The sequence below is a fragment of the Sceloporus undulatus genome, chromosome 6, assembly GCF_019175285.1.
Source record: "Sceloporus undulatus isolate JIND9_A2432 ecotype Alabama chromosome 6, SceUnd_v1.1, whole genome shotgun sequence".
NCBI lineage: Eukaryota > Metazoa > Chordata > Lepidosauria > Squamata > Phrynosomatidae > Sceloporus > Sceloporus undulatus.
The window spans coordinates 123,133,686-123,150,749 of record NC_056527.1 but is presented as its reverse complement, the minus strand read 5'-3'; the positions used below and the strand labels follow the sequence as shown (position 1 = coordinate 123,150,749).

Sequence of the window (17,064 nt, the reverse complement as noted above, 5' to 3'; positions counted from 1 at the left end):
AGCTGTCTCCAAATGCAGCCCAGTCTAAAGAACATCACAGCACTTGGAGCCGACTAGTGCATGGACTGTCAAAGCCAGGTTTATTTCTGCATCTTCTCCCTTTGCCGCCTGGCCAGATCCAGAAAAGGCTGTTGAAGAGCGGAGGGTTGGTGTTAAAAAAATGATGTGCATCAGGTGTCAAATGTACTAGGTTCAGTACTAGGCCCACAGCTAACATACAAGTCTGATCTGGTGAAATTGTTCCTGGCCATTGCCACTACTGAACCCCTCCAGTAGCGATGAGTCCCCAAGCGTGCTCCGCTTCTGATCTTTCAAGAAGAATTCACATCCATCCAGGAACATTTGGACACCTCCGTTCAGTCTGGCTATAACTTTACATTGTGAAGGGGCCCCTGGACAAAAGATCCTACCCTAAAGATTTTAAGATAAGAAACTTGGCAAGAACATTAGATTTGTCCTTATCAGCACCTTTTGTCGCTGTTTACTCACTTCCACCGGCCATTGGTCAGCAAGGATTTGGCACCGAGGCCAAAGGTCTAGTACTGAGAATTGCAGAGGGAAGGTTTTGCATAATCTGGCCATAGAAATAACTGCCTGTTGGTCCTTGCTCAGCTCCCAGCGCAAGCTCTGGAGCTTCTCCTCAATGCAATAGAAATTCCCTTGAATTCCAGAGCCCAGGTCTCAGATCTGTTGAAGTCTTTTTAGCTGCAAAAATGGAAATGGATAACACACATGCCAAAGGACAGCCGCCATTCACGTTGAAGCAATTTCACATCTCCGAAGACTATGGCTTCCTTCTCCCAAATCCTTTGGTAAGGAAGGTGGCTGTACAAGCTGCTCGTGGCAGAAAGTGCGCATGTGTTCTGTGTGTGTATGTGAGTCTTGGTGGTGACATGGAGCACTGAGGTGGGGAGAAGAAGAGATGATCAAAGATTTTTTAAGAAGGAGGGATTTGCATGTCATTTACCAAATGTAATCGTTAATGTGTAATTGCAGCTAAAAAGATTCACCAGGCTTTGAGAACTTAAAAGGAAATGACAGAGAGAGAGACTTAAGCATTCCAGCATCGTCAGCTTGGTTTGCGGAGAAAAAGGTGTCGGGAAATGCAAGTCTATGGACCCATATTCCTCCCAGCTCCAGATATGGAGAGGTTCCCTGTGGTTTCTTAGTGTCAAACTAGACCAGGGCTAGCTGGGTAGTATGAGGCCCTCCAGACAGCATTGGACTGTACCTCCTATTCTTCCTCACTGGCTTTGTTGACTAGAGCTGATGGGAGTTGCAGTCCAAAAACATAACAAGGTCCACATAGGGGTGTAGTGAGATGCAAGCATTTAGGCACTGGTCCCTATTAAAGAGACTTTAAAACAAAGTTTACCTAGATATTGACAAAAAAGTTCCTTCAATTAATGCATTTTAACCAGAAAACATGTTCTGAAGTTTCCAAAAACAAAAAAAACCCAAATCAGTTTAAAATGCAGTATTGTCCACATGCGGCGTAAGCTAAATGCAACAAGGAAGGAGATGCATATAGTGCAAATCAATCTCTTATAATGGGTTGAACTGTTAATGAAGTCTATTGAGCACTGATTTCTCTGGAAACATCAGACAAAGGGTTCACTTGAAATTTCTTCTGCTTTCAAAAGCTAAGATGGGGAAATTTGCTTCCATGATTGAGAAATTTGTCTTGAGACACCCCTCTGATAATGTCACCTGGTGCGGTCTGAACCCCTTGCATTCCCTAGAGATGCCATTGATCTTTGGTAACAATTGTGTTTTATGCTTAATATATCCCATTTACAGACATGCCAAGGGGCTGCCGCTTGTGACACCACAAGAAGTCATCCCCAGGTCTCATGCTTTGGCCCTGAACTCTTAGGGCCTGGAGCTGTCTTGACAATCCTTCCCCTTCTCCCATCCCTGGCTTTTGGGTTTTTTCTCTGCCAATGCAGAGAGCTAAAACAAACCAAGCCAAAACTTAGTAAGATCTTTGCAATAAACATATCCAGGGGTAGCCATGTTGGCCCTACAGCAAATGTACAATGACATCCAACACGCACAAAGCAGTGATACCTTTATTGTCCAACCAAAATGTACAAAATACATGATGAAGAAGCCAGTGGAGCTTTCAAAGCTTGTGGATTTTGTACATTTTGGTCGGACAATAAATTTATAGCTGTTTTGTGGATTTTGGATGTTATTAAAAAACTTTGCTCATGAGCCAAATGAAAATGGGTGCCCAGACTTTATTGCCCCCTCACACACAAAAATCACATTTTCTGGACTCTCTGACATGATTTTTGTGTTCCCTCCTGAAGACCCAGAGAAGCCTAGTAGTTCTCTGATATTTCAGCAAGTGCCCAGAGACCTGGCAATTCGAAATGAAAGCATTAACAGATACACACACACACACACACACACACACAGGTAAGCAAGCAGTGCCAAGTTTCAATTTATTTATTTTTTAAAGAAAAGGATCATTCGTCTTCATTGGAATAAAGTCCATTTTTGACCAGGACTGTCAGCAACTCCAAGAGTGACAACAGCCAGAGACAAAGACGTCTTATCAAACTGTGGATGAGCAAAAAAGGATTGTGATGTTAGGCAGTGTCAGGGGAAATTAAATTTAAAACAACAACTGTGAGAGACAGCAATACAATAAGTAATGCTGGTGACGGGGGGGGGGGGGAAAAAAAAAAGAAAAAGGGGGGGGGGGGGAAGAAAGAGAATCCAAACTCCCTTCTGAATCTTTGGATTCTCTTAGTCAAAATGGTTACATAACAAGTGATTTGTTTCACATCAGTTGTCAGTAGATAATTAAAATGGCCATGTTCTCTCTCTGCGCTTGCAACCCTGCAAAGGCCCTTGGTAAATCAAACTCCATTAATCCCTAAAACAGCTGAGAAGCTGCATGACTAAAGAATTGCTCCTGAGGTTCTGTCAGGCTTTCAAATGCAAATAGAGAGAGAGAGAGAGGGAAGGAATAAGGGGGAAATGAAAAGGAAACATGTCCCACTTTTCACAAACATTTTTGATGCCTCCGGTGGCAAAGAGTGACGGCATCCAAGGCTGCCACTGATTAACGGGAAGGGTAATCCGCCAACATATTCTCCTGAACATGAGAACTAAGATCCCACATTGAAGATATGGAGTGCAAGCAAGGCTGGATTATTCGTGGGTCAATGGGAGCAATTGCTCCAGGCCCTTCACTGGTTAAGGAGCCCTGGAAAAGAGTATCCACGATTCTCTGCAACTGTCCCAATTTGGCAGAGACAGTCCAGATTGTCATCCAGTTTCTCTCTCCTCCTTCCACTTTCCTCCTCTATCCTCTGCTTACTTCAGTTGCTGCAAACTGGGTCCAAAGTGGAAAAGTAGTTTGCATTGAGTGAACTCAACCGGACGGAGATGAGAGGAGGCAGGTGGGATCTTGCAAAAGTAAACCGTTGCAGCCTCTCCTAGCTTGTCTGTTTTTCCTCATTCATAAAGCTTTTGTCATCTTGACCACACTCTGATATTGCTGTGTCTCTTTTCTCACTTGGCTTCTGGCACCTGGCTTCTTCTTCTTCTTCTCCGTCAGTCCTTTCCTGAAGTTCCAGAGGTTTGTTATCATCAGTATTTTATGTGTAACTGTATATACTCATGTATAAGTCTAGAAATTTAGGTCAAAAAATTGACCCCAAAAACCTGAGTCGACTTATCCATAGGTAAATGTAAGTACTGTATCTTAACTCTTATGTAAAAGAAAGATCTATCCCCTGGTAAAAGGCCAGAGTATAATCTATCCTGGAAGCATCAATTCCCTCTCCTCTTTCATCCATCCAGCTGTAAGAATGAGCACAAAGAGCTATGTCTGCTGGAATTTTGTAAGTTCTTTGACGTTGTTTTGCTTTGCTTCATCCTTTAGATCCTTTGCTCTGTGCCCCTGAGTTTTACCCTCGACTTATCTATGGGTCGTACCAAAATCCATAATTTCAGCCCCCAAAACTTGCCCTCAACTTATACTTGAGGTCGAGCTATAGTCGAATATATACAGCCCCCAGTCACCTGCTTTGAGTTCAGAGCAAAGTGACCAGCTATGTGACCATTGCTTGGCACCTTACTATATACTAAGAGCACAGTGAGTCACTGCTGCAGCAGACATGCTTGGCAACTCATACATGTGCTCAGCTGCCCAGTGTCAAAATGGAGGGCTTTGTTGTTGTTGTGTGCCTTCAAATCATTTCTTACTTATGGCAACTCTAAGGCAAAGCTATCATGGGGTTGTCTTGTTCAGAGGAGGTTTGCCATTGCCTTCCCCTGAGGCTGAGAACACATGACTTGCCCATGGTCACCCAGTGTGTTGCATGGCCAAGCTGGGAACCGGACCCTGGCCTCCAGAGTCTCAGTCCAGCACTCAAACCACTACGCCATGCTAGCTTATCCTCATGGTACCATCCTTAATCCATGGTGAAGTAGAAGTCAAGTGAAAAGTAATGTCTCATTGTCTTTTGGCCTAGAAAGACCTTCCTCCTTTCTATAACCCATGGATGGAGATTGCTCATCAGCTGCCAAACCTGATTGAGAACCACCAGCTCCGCTCACGTGTGGACAAGGTATGAGAGGTCCACTTTGTCTGAGTTTAGAAACTGTGAAGAGGGAACAGAGAAACCATCGCTAAAGAGTGATCTTGTGGCAGAAATAATAGCTAAAGAGTGATCTTGAGGCTTCTATCCCAGTAAAGCCCCTTCAGGTTTTAGTCTGAACCCATCCAAGGGTTCAACATCTTGGATAACTCCTTTAAATTTCAGATTCAAGACCAAAATGGATTCCTCAGTCTACTGTTTGGAAGGTACTAGTTGTCACTGGGGATGTGATCTCAGGGGAGGCCACAGCTTGTGTGTATATATATATATACAAATACACACACACATTCAAAAAGCAAACATTGATTTTGCCACTTTATATAAGGGACACCATTTTTCTATGCCATGGTATATAACAGGACTTGAACAGGCACAGATTTTGATATCCATAGTGGGAATGTCCTGGAACCAAACCCCAACAGATACCAAGGGTCCATTTTACTCAAGGCATTTAACAAGAACAAAAGTAGCTGATACAGGATACCAGCCATTGGAATCCATTGAAATCTGGGCACTTGTGCTTGTTTTTGCCTTCTTTGCAATGTGGAGTGAATTCCTGCGGGGGTCAGTAGTGTCCCATCCAATCTCACTGAAGCTCCTGCTGTTGCAAAAGGATGTGTTCAGGATTATTTAAACCCCAGCACATGGCCATTTGGGATTGCTGCATCAGGATCTTTCAAAATCACAGCACCTCAATCAAATCTACAAGCTTACCACGCTGTGATTGCTTTCTTCCCGAGGGGTTCTCAAAGAGGCACACATAAAATCTCCTCCTGGAAAATCAAAAGAAATGCACGCTCCATATTTTCCAAAGAGGGAGCGCTTCACCAGCTAAGAAGCCCACAAGAAGAAGAGGACTGGGCTCCCATACTTTTAATAAGATGTTTTGCTGTTGATAAAGGCCTTCAGGTTGTCCGGGACTCATGGTGACCCTATGGATGAGATATCTCCAAGACCCCCTATCCTCCACTGCTCTGCTTAAGCCCTCTAGATTCATGCCCATAACCTCCTTGACTGAATTCCTTCTTCCACAATAGTATAAAAGGTTCAGGAGACCTTTGGGCAAATCACATGAACTCAACCTCAGGGGAAGGCAATGTCAAAACCCCTCTGAACAAATCTTGCCAAGAAACCCCATGGTAGGTTTGTCGTAAGCCAGTGATGGTGAACCTGTGGCACATGTGCCAGAGGTGGCAGTCAAAGCCCTCTCTGTGGGCACATGTGCCATTGTCCCAGCACAGAGATTGCCAGAGTTTATTACTAGAAAGCCAGAGAGACATGGCACTTTGCAATAAATAAGTGGGTTTTGGGTTGCAGTTTGGGCACTTGGCCTTGAAAAGGTTCACCATCACTGGTTTAGGCCCTACCTTTATGTCTCATGCACCTTCACCTTTACAAGATGCAACAGCATCACTCCCCCAGATATTCAAGCTAAGATCATTTGCAATATTCTTGGGATCATACAAATGTCTTTGCCATGGGAGCTATGCCATACCTTCTGCCCCAATTTGGTAGGGACAGTCCCAATTAATCCTCCAGTGTCCCATTTTGACCCACCTGTTTTTAAAATGTACCAGCATCTCACCTCCTTCACTTCCTCCCGTTTTTCCTCTTTATTCTTGGCTTACGTCCATTGCTGCAAACTGTGTCCAAAGTGCAAAACTGAGTCCCTATATTGGCCTGGTTCTCCTTTCTGAAATGTTGGAAGGTATGCTTCCCTAGTACAGGTTGAGCCTCCCTTATCCGAAATGTTTGGGACCAGAAGAGTTTCATATTTTGGATACTTGGGGGGGGGGGGGGAGGATTTTGGAATACCTGTATATGCATATATCTATGTATCTTGGAGATGGGACCCAACTCTAAACACAAAATTCATTTATATGTCATATATACCTTATGCACATAGTCTGAAGGTAATTTTATACAACATTTTGAAATTATGTTGAGCATGAAACAATGTTTGTGTACACTGAAGCATCAGAAAGCAAGGCAGCACTGTCTCAGCCACCCATGGAAAATAGGTTTTGGATTTTGGAATATTTCAAATTTCGGAATTCCTGATAAGGGAGACTCAACCTTTCCCTGGATTGTGGGTTTTCCAACAAAAGGGCCACCACTAAGGAATCTCTGACCCTTGGGGAAACGGCAATAGTAGCAGCGTTTCTCATCCTTGCCTTCCTATTTTGCCAGATGCCTTTGCTCAGCAGCCAGTATCTCCAAGGCCACCGGGAACTCTTTCTGGCCCATTTGGTCCTTAGCTTCATCACAATGGGCTACGTCTGGCAAGAAGGTGAAAAAGGGATCGCCAAGGTAAGATGTTGGGGGATTAGGACAATTCTTCCAAATTGTTTTAAAGAAGCATGACTTCTCTCAATATAGCTCCTTGGGTTTTTCTGGGCTTTCTGGCTAGCTGTTGTCACTTTTGATGCTGATATCACTTTAACTGCCATGGCTCCATGCAACGAAATTCTGGGATTTGCAGTTCAGTGAGACATTTTGCCTTCTCTTTCAGAAAGCTCTGGTGCCACAACAACTACAAACCCCAGGATTCCATTGCATGGAGCCATGGCAGTTAAAGAGACATCAAACTGGATTATTTTGGCAGTCTGGATGCAGCCTAGGGCTCTTCCAAAGGTGTTTTTCAAAGGTGTTGTTGAGGTGGTCCTTTGCTCTGATGGGCAAATTTTCTCCTCCCTGGATTTTAATTTTTTAAACAGAGCAATAGAGTTAACAGTATAAAAGTTTTCATTGATGTCTTTTTAGCACTATTGCTCTATTGTTTTATAAATGTTGCAGCTGGTCGTGAGGATCGCTAGAAACAGATATGTCTTTTGCATATTTTAAACTCTCCTGCAGGAATTGCTGCACCAAAAAGCACAACCTTCTGACTCATTTTCTCTACCTGGAAGAGTCCAAAGGCAAATATGTTTACATCTTCATTTGTGTTTTCCAGATCTTGCCACGAAACCTTGCCATTCCTTTTGGGGAGGTCTCTCGAATGTTAGAACTGCCTCCGATCTTGGTTCATACGGATCTTGTTTTAGTAAACTGGAAGAAAAAGAATCCTTATGGGTAAATATAAGACAAATGACACATATTTCTATTGGGCAGAGGTCAGATAAAAAGTGGCTTCATCCAACAGGAAATGTTAACCTGTCTAAAGAAGATGCTCCTATTTCTAATGATGGAGTTAATGCATTTTTAAACAACTCTTATATAAGGGGAGCTGTTGGTTTCTAGACTCCTCTTGATAGTGAGCATGCCAGCCTTTTGGATTCCCCAAAGGTCTTACTGTCCAATCCTGAACATTTTTACTTTGATATAAGTCCAACTGAGACTTAGTTCCAAGTAAATGCGGTTTCAGATTGTAGTTGTGAGAATAACCCAGATAAAGAGAAGTGTCAGAAGTCTCCTTCCAAGGCTTGTCCTTTAGAGTTGCCTTTGTCTAAGTTCCCAGCATTAATGGATGCGCTGGAACAGACGCAAAGGCTGCGCATGGTGTTCTGTGGAGTTCTGAAACCCTTTAAAAACATTTGAAAGCAATTCTATGTACGCTGACACAGATCCCATTGAACATTGTTGTTGCTGTGTGTCTTTGTGTTGACACTAGTGACCCCATACCCTCCAATGTTTCACAGGACATGTGTGGTCAAGATGGCAAAAGTTATTACTGAGGATGAAAATACAAGCTAGGAGAGGCTGCAGAAGTTGGCTTTTGCCTGAGTCTACTGGGAAGGGCAAGATTCTGCTTCCTCTTTTGCACTTTGAACTCAGTTTGCAACTGGGACATTTTGTAAAGGATGCTGAAAAAGTGGAACATTTCTCATTTAAAAGCTTTTCCATCTTGACCACTCTCTGAAGTTGCTTGGCTACATGTGCAAAATGTTGGAAGGTATGAGGATATGGCATTTTAAATAGTCTAGCCCACAAGTGTAGGCTACAGGAGTAATGCAAAAGGAGGGCATTGTTTCCCAAATAAGTACTGTTTTCTCCCAAATGAAATTTCATTTCTAAACTGTTAGAATTGCAAAGAGTAGACACAGAAAATTGTTTTCACCTGGAACTCTTGTATATGCTGAGTTCCCATTCCCTTGCTCACTTTGCCTGTCCCTTTTCTTTGGATGCCTAAACTGTATTTGTACATTACTGTAATTTTAAGTTACTGCAGTACTTTAGGACCGAAGGAAAGTTTCACTGGGGAAAGGGAAGAATTTTTATACTGTAGCCAGTGGTTGTGCTAGTTTGGGGATTCTGGGCATTTTAGTACCAACCCCCCCAACCTTTTCCATGTATGAACCTTTGCTTGGAGAGAGGAGGCACCATCCTTTTCATTTCTGAACCTTTGCTTGGAGAGAGGAGGCACCGTGTGCCGCCAAGATTTTGTCAAACCGCTGCAAACTAGATGGAGCAAAAAGAGGGAAACGTCATGATTTTTAGGGAAAATCCCAGGGGATATCATGCGGAGAGAACTTTGTTCCTCAACTGACTTGATCTCCCTCTTTCTTTTTCTTCTCTGCTTGTTTGCTGCTGACACTCCAATCTCCGAAAGGCCTCTGGAAATTGAGTAAGTATTTGAGAGATCCTGTTTGCCTTTGCAGTTCAAACTTTGTTTAGGTATCTAAGGTCATTTCTTCAGGATGTTTGAGGTGAGGCAGCTGCAATTTGGCAGGTCTTGGAGGGACTGGGGTATATATTTGAATTCTTCGATGTTGTTATTCTTCCTGGCTGTGTTTGCACAAAATTGCAGGGCAGGTTTCTAAAGAATGCAGACTTAACCATCAACAAGCTGTGGGTAGGCAACATATTCATAAGAACATTGATAAGGAAAGGGTTGTTGGATCAGACCCGGATGCATCTAGACTGGCACAGCTGTGGAGGTAAAAATGAAGGCATTGCTCTAATCCTCTAGTCCTCATTGCTGAAAGATGAACTCAAGCCATTTTGGCAAGGAGAGAGTAAGTCCAGTGCTAGGATGTTGGCATTTGGCAGACACAAAGGGCAGGTTTTGGTTAGGGTGAAAAGCACAAGGGCATATGCCCCATAGTTTGCCCACCATATCCATAGATTCTTTATCCATAGATTTAAGCATTCATGGCAGCTGGAGGCTATGCTGTTGGCTGAGTCCTTCAAAATATGTGGAGACAATTGTGGGATGGCTGAAGACATCATATACATCTATGCTTAAGTGTTATATTACTAATTCCGGAATCTGTCTTTCTTGAATGCCTTTCTGCTTAGCTCTTAAATAATAATAATAATAATAATAATAATAATAATAATAATAATAATACATTTAGTGCATCTTCTGGGTTTTCCGTTTTGCTGTCTGTCACAGGAATCTGGAGCCCATCATCTCTTTGCCTGGAGGAGAGACCACCAGGGGCTTCATTCTTGTTACTTTCCTGGTTGAAAAAGCTGCTGCACCTGGAATCAAGGTATGGCATATCTCCATATCATTTAACCTCTCTTGCTTCAGGTCCCTTATAGCATCCTCCAAGTGTTCCAGTGGGACAGACTTGATAAGACTCATTTGTTAGTCTTGATGTTTTGAATTTGAATGACATACTCTATGTGCCTGTGGTTTATGCGTACATTGCTTAGTAGTGTATCATGCTTAACCACATCTCTAGGGGCTGACCTTTGTAACATCACAAGGTGTCATCCCTTGGTCTTAGGTTTTGGCCCTGAAATCTCTGGGCCTGGGGTGGTCCTGACCCACAATTTCCTGGCGGTCACCTTTGCAATGTTGACTGCTACTTTGAAGAATAATTTTAAAATCCAAGTCCTAATTTCAGATGCTCTCCACAGCTATTGGAATAGAGATGAGGAAACTCGAAGTTCCCCACAAAAGGGTGTGCGATGAGGGTCTGGAGGCTTCTTCCTCCAACTACAATCTCACAATGCAATATATTTATCTTTGAAAAAATCTTTAAGCAGAAATAATAAAACTGAAAGTCATGCATCAGCAATTTTAAACAATAGAACATTCTCATTTCCCCTCTGCGTTTCAAAACAAGTCGTGACCCGAGGTAATATCTGTATCTTCCACTTTGATCTCCTCTAGATTTATAATTTAACCTCCTCCTCTTTATTCATGTCAACATCATACAAAAGACTACAAACTCTAGGGAGATTTTGTGTAACTCACCAGCCTCCCTACTCACCCCCATCTAATCTAAGGCATCCTCCTTCTCATAATAGTGCTGAGATATTGGAGTGGGACCTTTTGATCTTGCAACAATGAGCAACTTACTAGAAGATAAATAGGGTACGGTTTACTAGACACTAAACAGAGTACAAAGAGTGCAAAGGGGAATCATGAAAGGGAATAAAATGAAATTTATTTCTCCCCTTTAATATTTATGCCAAAGGGGACAACTTTCTCTTGTTCTTGCTTCACAGCAACTGGTAGTATTCAGAGTTACTTAAGTCTCAGGGCTTGGACTTACTTAAGTCTCTAGATGTTGGACTCTAACTCCCAGTGTTCATCATGGTTAGCTATGCTGGCTCAGGATGCTGGGAGCTGCAGTCCAACAGCTTCTGGAGTGCCACATGATTCCTTTATTACTGGGTGCCTTTAAGTCATTTCTGACTTACGCTGGCCCTAAAGTGACATGGGTTTTCTTGGCAAGATATGACCAGAGTGGATTTGCCTTTGCTTTCCTCTGCTAAGACCAGATGCTGATTATATGTGTTGATCATTTTTTGGTTCTTCTTAATTCCATTTTGGTTCTTCTTAATACCATGAAAGTTGGACATTTTATTTAAAAATGATTAAAATTAGAGAGAGCGACTTGGCCAAGGTCTCCTAGTGGCTTTCCATGGCTGTTCTCCGGAGTCACAGTCCAATGCTCAAACCACTACGTCACACCGGTTCCACATCTACTTCTGGCCTCACTGTAGGGTAGATCTTGATGCTAACCTTTGGTAATAATGGCTAAAAATGAAAGCAGCAAAGAGTGTTGGATGAGGCCAAAGGAGAATATTTCAACTGAATTGCTTAATGTAAACGCAGTGTGTTTACTGGAGCAGCATGCTGTGTCAAAACTCTTGGAGCACACCTTTTGAAATGGGAGCATTTGCAAACAGTGGGATCTGGAACGTTTTCTTTTTACTTCACCCTTCTGCCCGCCTCAGGTTTGGGAGTCCAGGTATAGAGATGTTATGGGTCTTTTAACCCACAGATGCCCAGCATGCAACTCTCTCTTCTCTTCTGCAGGCAGTTGCCCAGGCTGTCAATGGTATCCTTCAGTCTGATAATAGGATGCTGGAAGAAGCGTTGCAGGAAATGACAAATACTCTCCAAGACATGATCAGTACCTTGAAGAAAATGCATGGTAATTGTAATGTTTCCTGTTTTGATCCACAAAAGATGGTGTAGACATTCTTACTGCAATGAGGGCAGAAAAGACAGAGAAAGGGGCGGAAGTGCAGAATTAACATTGACCTTCCCAGTAGGCTCAGGCAAAAGCAAACTGCTGCAGCATCTCCTAGCATGTCTCTTCTTCCTCATTTATAACATTTGCCATCTGGATCACACTCTGTAGTCGCTTGGACACAGATACCCCAGTTTTCAAGCATGAAATCCTGGAGGGCATGGATATCTCTTGCTAAGCATCACCGTTGTGGGTTTCCTCAATTTTGTGAATTCTAGAATGTGACTTTTACTTATATTGCTAGACTTGTTTTTCCGCTCTCTTCTTGTGTCCTCCTCCCCATCCCCAACGCTTCCTAGATTATGTGGAGCCTGCCGTCTTTTATGGTGTGACACGGATCTTTTTTTCTGGGTAAGTAGAACATCTGTCCCTTGGGTTTTCTTGATGGGAAGATGGAGCTGAGCACCGCGGGGAGAGGAAAGTGCGTGCACACGACATGTCTTCGCAAAAGCAAACACAATATCTTAGGGACAAAGGAGATGTGCCATGCACTCTGTATAAGCAACTAAATTGCACATTAAAAAAATTACAAATAGCTGCTATTGAAGGGAGTAAACTAGTGTTGGGTGCATAGGTTTGACTGACTTCTTCCAATGAAGTTGTAACAACCCTCTTTCCTGGGTGAAAATGCCCCCATGAAAATGTTCATTAGAGGCCATTGAGGGCATATTTAGGGGGGAAACCCAGGTTCCCTGGGAGCTGCAAAAACACTCTTGAGCCACATGTGGCCCATGGTCTGCATTTTGTCCACCCTTGCTTTACGGAATCAAATGGAAGACAAGTCAAACTCTTCTCTTCCTTTCTTCTTTCCTTCCTGCTCCTGCACTATCTGTGAACAGAAAAGATATCCTTTTTGTCCCTGCAGAATCTTGTTCTTAGTTTCTAATTTGCTGGACATGCACAAATATCATGGGAAGACTGTTTGCTCCCAGACATAGCCCATGGGTAAAGGAGATAATGAATTATTGGAATGGCCCGGTGAGAGATCCAAGGAGGCGGCTGCAATTTCAGCAGATTGCTTTTATAGACCTTTTTAATGTTTTTGGTACAAAGAACATGAGAGAAGGCCAGTGTGAGACCTCCTCCTTAATGCTCAGTTTCCTGGGGCCACATCAGCTAATTCTATTGCTTTCACTTAATCAGGCTCCCTCATTAAACCCTCATTAAAACCTGGATGTATTAAAAGCAGGACTCGAAGCATGCCTCCAATGCAAGGGCTTCACTTTGGGGACTGGCGGAGACTCCTTGGATGACTGCAGCAAGGGCTTTGTTTCTAGGCTTCCTCTTTTAATTGTACATGAAAGTAGGTTACATGACATTCTTTAGGACTCAGTGAGGTCCCAAAATTCCCAAAAGGTAGGGCTCCTGACACCAGAATTTTAGCAGTATAAAGAGAAAAGGAGGGAAACAGCATAGATCAAGGATGGGCACATGTTGGAGGTGAGATGTCAGAGGGCCGTAGTCCGCATCTGCTAACCCTTGTGTGATCTACACAGCCACACTGGGGACACAACATTTATCTACATTATATATCATTATATGTCCTGATTTGTCAGGGAAGAGAATGAGTCCAGAATCCTGACCTTACCATAGCTATAGTATTCGCCAGGCACCATGCAAATTATAGTTTTCAGAGTCTTAGGACACTGCTAAGAATATGCGCAGGCGTGTTCATGGGTTTTTTGTTTGCAGAGCTGCTCCCTAAAGCGAAGAAACGTGCATTTTGTCTGTTTTCTTCACTTCCCTGTCTTGCACTTGGTGTGCCCTGTTTAGTGACTGATCGTTGCAAGGTAAACATGGGTTTCATTTGCAAGTCTGTCTGCTGGGACGGATATCTCTGAGGATGTCCCCTTGCAGTAGAGCAAACAGGTCAATCATAGGGAAAACAACCCCCCCCCTTAATGTCTAGTTTGACCCTCCTTCGGTTTGCAAGGTGTTTATTGAAGGACTCTTGGCAAGGTCTTGACCACCAGATGGGACTGCTTTCTTTTATCTTGCTATCAGCACATCGGCTATCTTGCAAAGGTTTTGATAGAAGTCAAAAGGACACAGTGTTCTTCTCCTCCTCCTCCTCCTCCTCCTCCTTCCTGCCTCCAGTTCTGCAATAAAACTGGTTTGGAAGATCATCAGCCTGGGCAGGGAATTGTTTGAGCCAATCTATTTTTAGTGACTTCTTGACACTGAAAGCTTTCTATAAATAAACGTCTCTGCGGGGCTAAAAATAGATTTCGATTAAAAAAGTTTCTCTCTTAAATCGTGCCAGAGATGCCTGTGCCAAACAAAACAGGCAGAAGTGAACTCCAGATGCTCTTTTCTGCTCCCGCCGCCTCTTCTTCTTCCTCATCTCTCCTTCTCACACAATTGTATATTGTATACTGATAAGCTTGGAAACATAACTTTTGGGACTACAAGTCTTAGATAAACTCAAAATAAGAATAAAATAAGGATGCTTCCCCTTAGTGAAATTTTCCTTCAATCCCCAAATTTCTAGCTTTGCAGAGAGTGAGACTCTGAAAAATCATTCACACCTAAAACTCTTCTGGTTGCTGTGCTTGCATTTCCCTGCTTACTTTGTTCATTCCTTTTCTGTGCCTAAACTAAATGCTCACCTTTGATTTGGATTTGTTGTTGGTGTTATGGTGCACCTTCAAGGTGTTTCTGACTTACGGTGACCATAAGGGGAGCCTATCACTGTGTTTTCTGGGGCTGAGAGTGTGTGACTTGCCAAAGGTCACTCAGAGCTTTATTGCATGAGAAAAGAAATCCAAAATGGAGCAGGAGAACAGAAGCTTCTCTGCATGATGTTGGATCACCTCCATTCTCTTTCTGAGGTCATAAAAGCATGTCTTTTGTAGCACTGAAAAAAATCCTTTTACCATCATCTGTTCTCCTTGGGAAGAAGAATGGAAGTTCTGTGAAATCATGCGGTGAAGCATGGAGAAAGGCACTGCTCTCCTGCTCCATTTCGGATTTCTTTTCTCATGTCATAAGGCTTCCAGTGAGTTTCTGTGGCCGACTAGGATTTGAATCCGGGTCTTCAGAGTCATTGTTCCATGCTCAAAGCACTACACCATGCTGGCTCTTTCTTTGGATACCTAATTTAAAGTTCAGCTGAAGTTTTGAGTTACTGCACTGCTAGGAATTTGGGGAATGAAAGAAATTTTCAGGGGAAGGGGCCAGATTTTGACTTGTGGGGCAATGCCCTCATTTTGCCTGCCCCATAGCTATACCCCTGATCTAGTCTCGGAGAAACTATTAATCTACCTAGACACACATGTGTGTTTTATGCAGAACCCTTCCGCATCCCAAATGGTTCTGTGTGATGCTAGGAGCATCTGTGCTCTGTCTTCTAGAATTTTCTGCTTTTGATGGCTGGGGGTTGTAGTCCCAAAAAAGTAACTTTCTTTGGCTCTGGCTTAGCTGGCTCTCTTGATAGTTCTGTGTGGTATGGTTTAAATCCTTAAAAGCAGGGAGGTTTCCTATGCCACTAATAGGGAATGGGTGGGATGGAGGTTGGCTCGTGTGTTGCTGTTGTGTGATCGGTTTCATAAAATAACAGCCTAAAAATAGACCCAGCTGATCTCCAGAGTCTCGCCAACATCTGGCAGGGGCAGGTGGCAAAGGATGGCTAATGAGCCAACACACAGCATGAGTCCTAGAATGAGCGGACCCTAGTTTCTATCTAAAGCATTTCTCCTGCAATGCGTCACCCGGCAGTTAGGCATCGAGACTTTGCAGTCGCTGCCAGCATGGCACCAATGAGATGTTCACAGTTTGCTTCAGCCAAACACAGGCTGTTTTGAAGGTGAGCCGTTGCTGATTAGAAGGTCAAGGCTGCTAACTCCTGCTACTAACAGAGTAGCCGGACACAGCCTTGTGCAGCAGGTGCAGTTTAAATACGCTGCTCTTTGAGTACTGCTGGGGCAGTTCCTTTCCCAAATGAATAACTCTGAGAACAGTGGCATCACTGTGGTCAGTGGCACCTGGCTCGGGTGCCAGGAAAGGGCTGTGAGTGGTTGTGGGCTGCCCTATCCTGCCTGTATACCCAGTGGGACTGATGTTTCGTCAGCATCTGTGGCTGGCATCTTGAGAGAATGCTGAGTGCATTCTCTGAAGATGCCAGCCACAGATGCTGGCGAAACGTCAGGAATAAACTCTTCTAGAATATGGCCTAGAATAGCCTGAAAACCCCACAAAAATCTAGAGCTGACCCCCTTCCTCACCTGCCCAGCGGCTGCATCAGTCTCACTGGGTATACACCCTCTGTCTGTGGTGTCACCCATTGTGGTCCACACTCCTCACACTCCCCTAGTGACACCTCTGGCTGATAACATACTGAAGCCATTCGTGATGGAGCAAGTGGTGGGGTGACACACCATCCAAGTGCGGCTCAGTTATGGATGGCTCCTCAACATGTTATGATACACATCTACCTGAAGAGTAATGTTTGAAGCTCTCTTTTCGAGGTAAAAGTGAGAGACACTTCCAAAACAACAATAAAACAATAGTGGGGGGAATTATAGCCGTCCATGTGTTGATGTGAGCCAGTGCGGTGTGGTGGATCCACATGTTACCTAGTTTTCACCTGTGAAATGTTGGAGGGTATGTAAGACTTCCATTATTCTGAATTAAGGTGGGTTGGGCAGCACTGATGTACATTGCAGCTCAACAACATCTAGCAAGTTGCATGATTCTCATCCCTGACCAAGAGGGTGGTGGGACAAAACATGCCTTCCAACTGTCCTGATGTGACAGGGACAGTCCAGCAACTGAGATGTAGTTGGGATCAGACAATTTAATAACACTAACCACAATAATAATAGAAAGCAGAGTACCAGAATACCCTGTAAACGTGCAAATGTGTTAACTAAAGCTGATGGTGGAATGAATGCACACATGCCTAGTGAGTTATTACATTGCCTTCCATGTTAAAAATAAAAACTAAAGCAATACTGCTGTTGGATTAAAATGGAAATGGGGATAGGAAATGAAGGAATCAAGCAGTTCTA

At 43.4% G+C, this 17,064-nt stretch overlaps 1 protein-coding gene across 3 annotated transcripts in view; it reads left to right on the top strand.

Moving 5' to 3' along the window:
* The first annotated feature begins 573 nt into the window (after positions 1-573).
* The window catches only part of LOC121933413 (indoleamine 2,3-dioxygenase 2-like), a 17,931-nt gene continuing 1,440 nt past the window's right edge, over positions 574-17,064 (top strand). Inside the window, exons 1-8 of one of the 3 annotated variants that reach the window (XM_042473099.1) lie at positions 574-812; positions 4,494-4,589; positions 6,810-6,929; positions 7,573-7,691; positions 9,169-9,183; positions 9,955-10,054; positions 11,839-11,956; positions 12,355-12,406. In XM_042473099.1, coding sequence (XP_042329033.1) covers positions 714-812; positions 4,494-4,589; positions 6,810-6,929; positions 7,573-7,691; positions 9,169-9,183; positions 9,955-10,054; positions 11,839-11,956; positions 12,355-12,406 — 719 coding nt within the window. In that variant the 5' untranslated portion in view covers positions 574-713. The remainder of the gene's footprint in view (positions 813-4,493; positions 4,590-6,809; positions 6,930-7,572; positions 7,692-9,168; positions 9,184-9,954; positions 10,055-11,838; positions 11,957-12,354; positions 12,407-17,064) is intronic. The other 2 variants (XM_042473101.1, XM_042473100.1) reach the window with 2 other exon arrangements.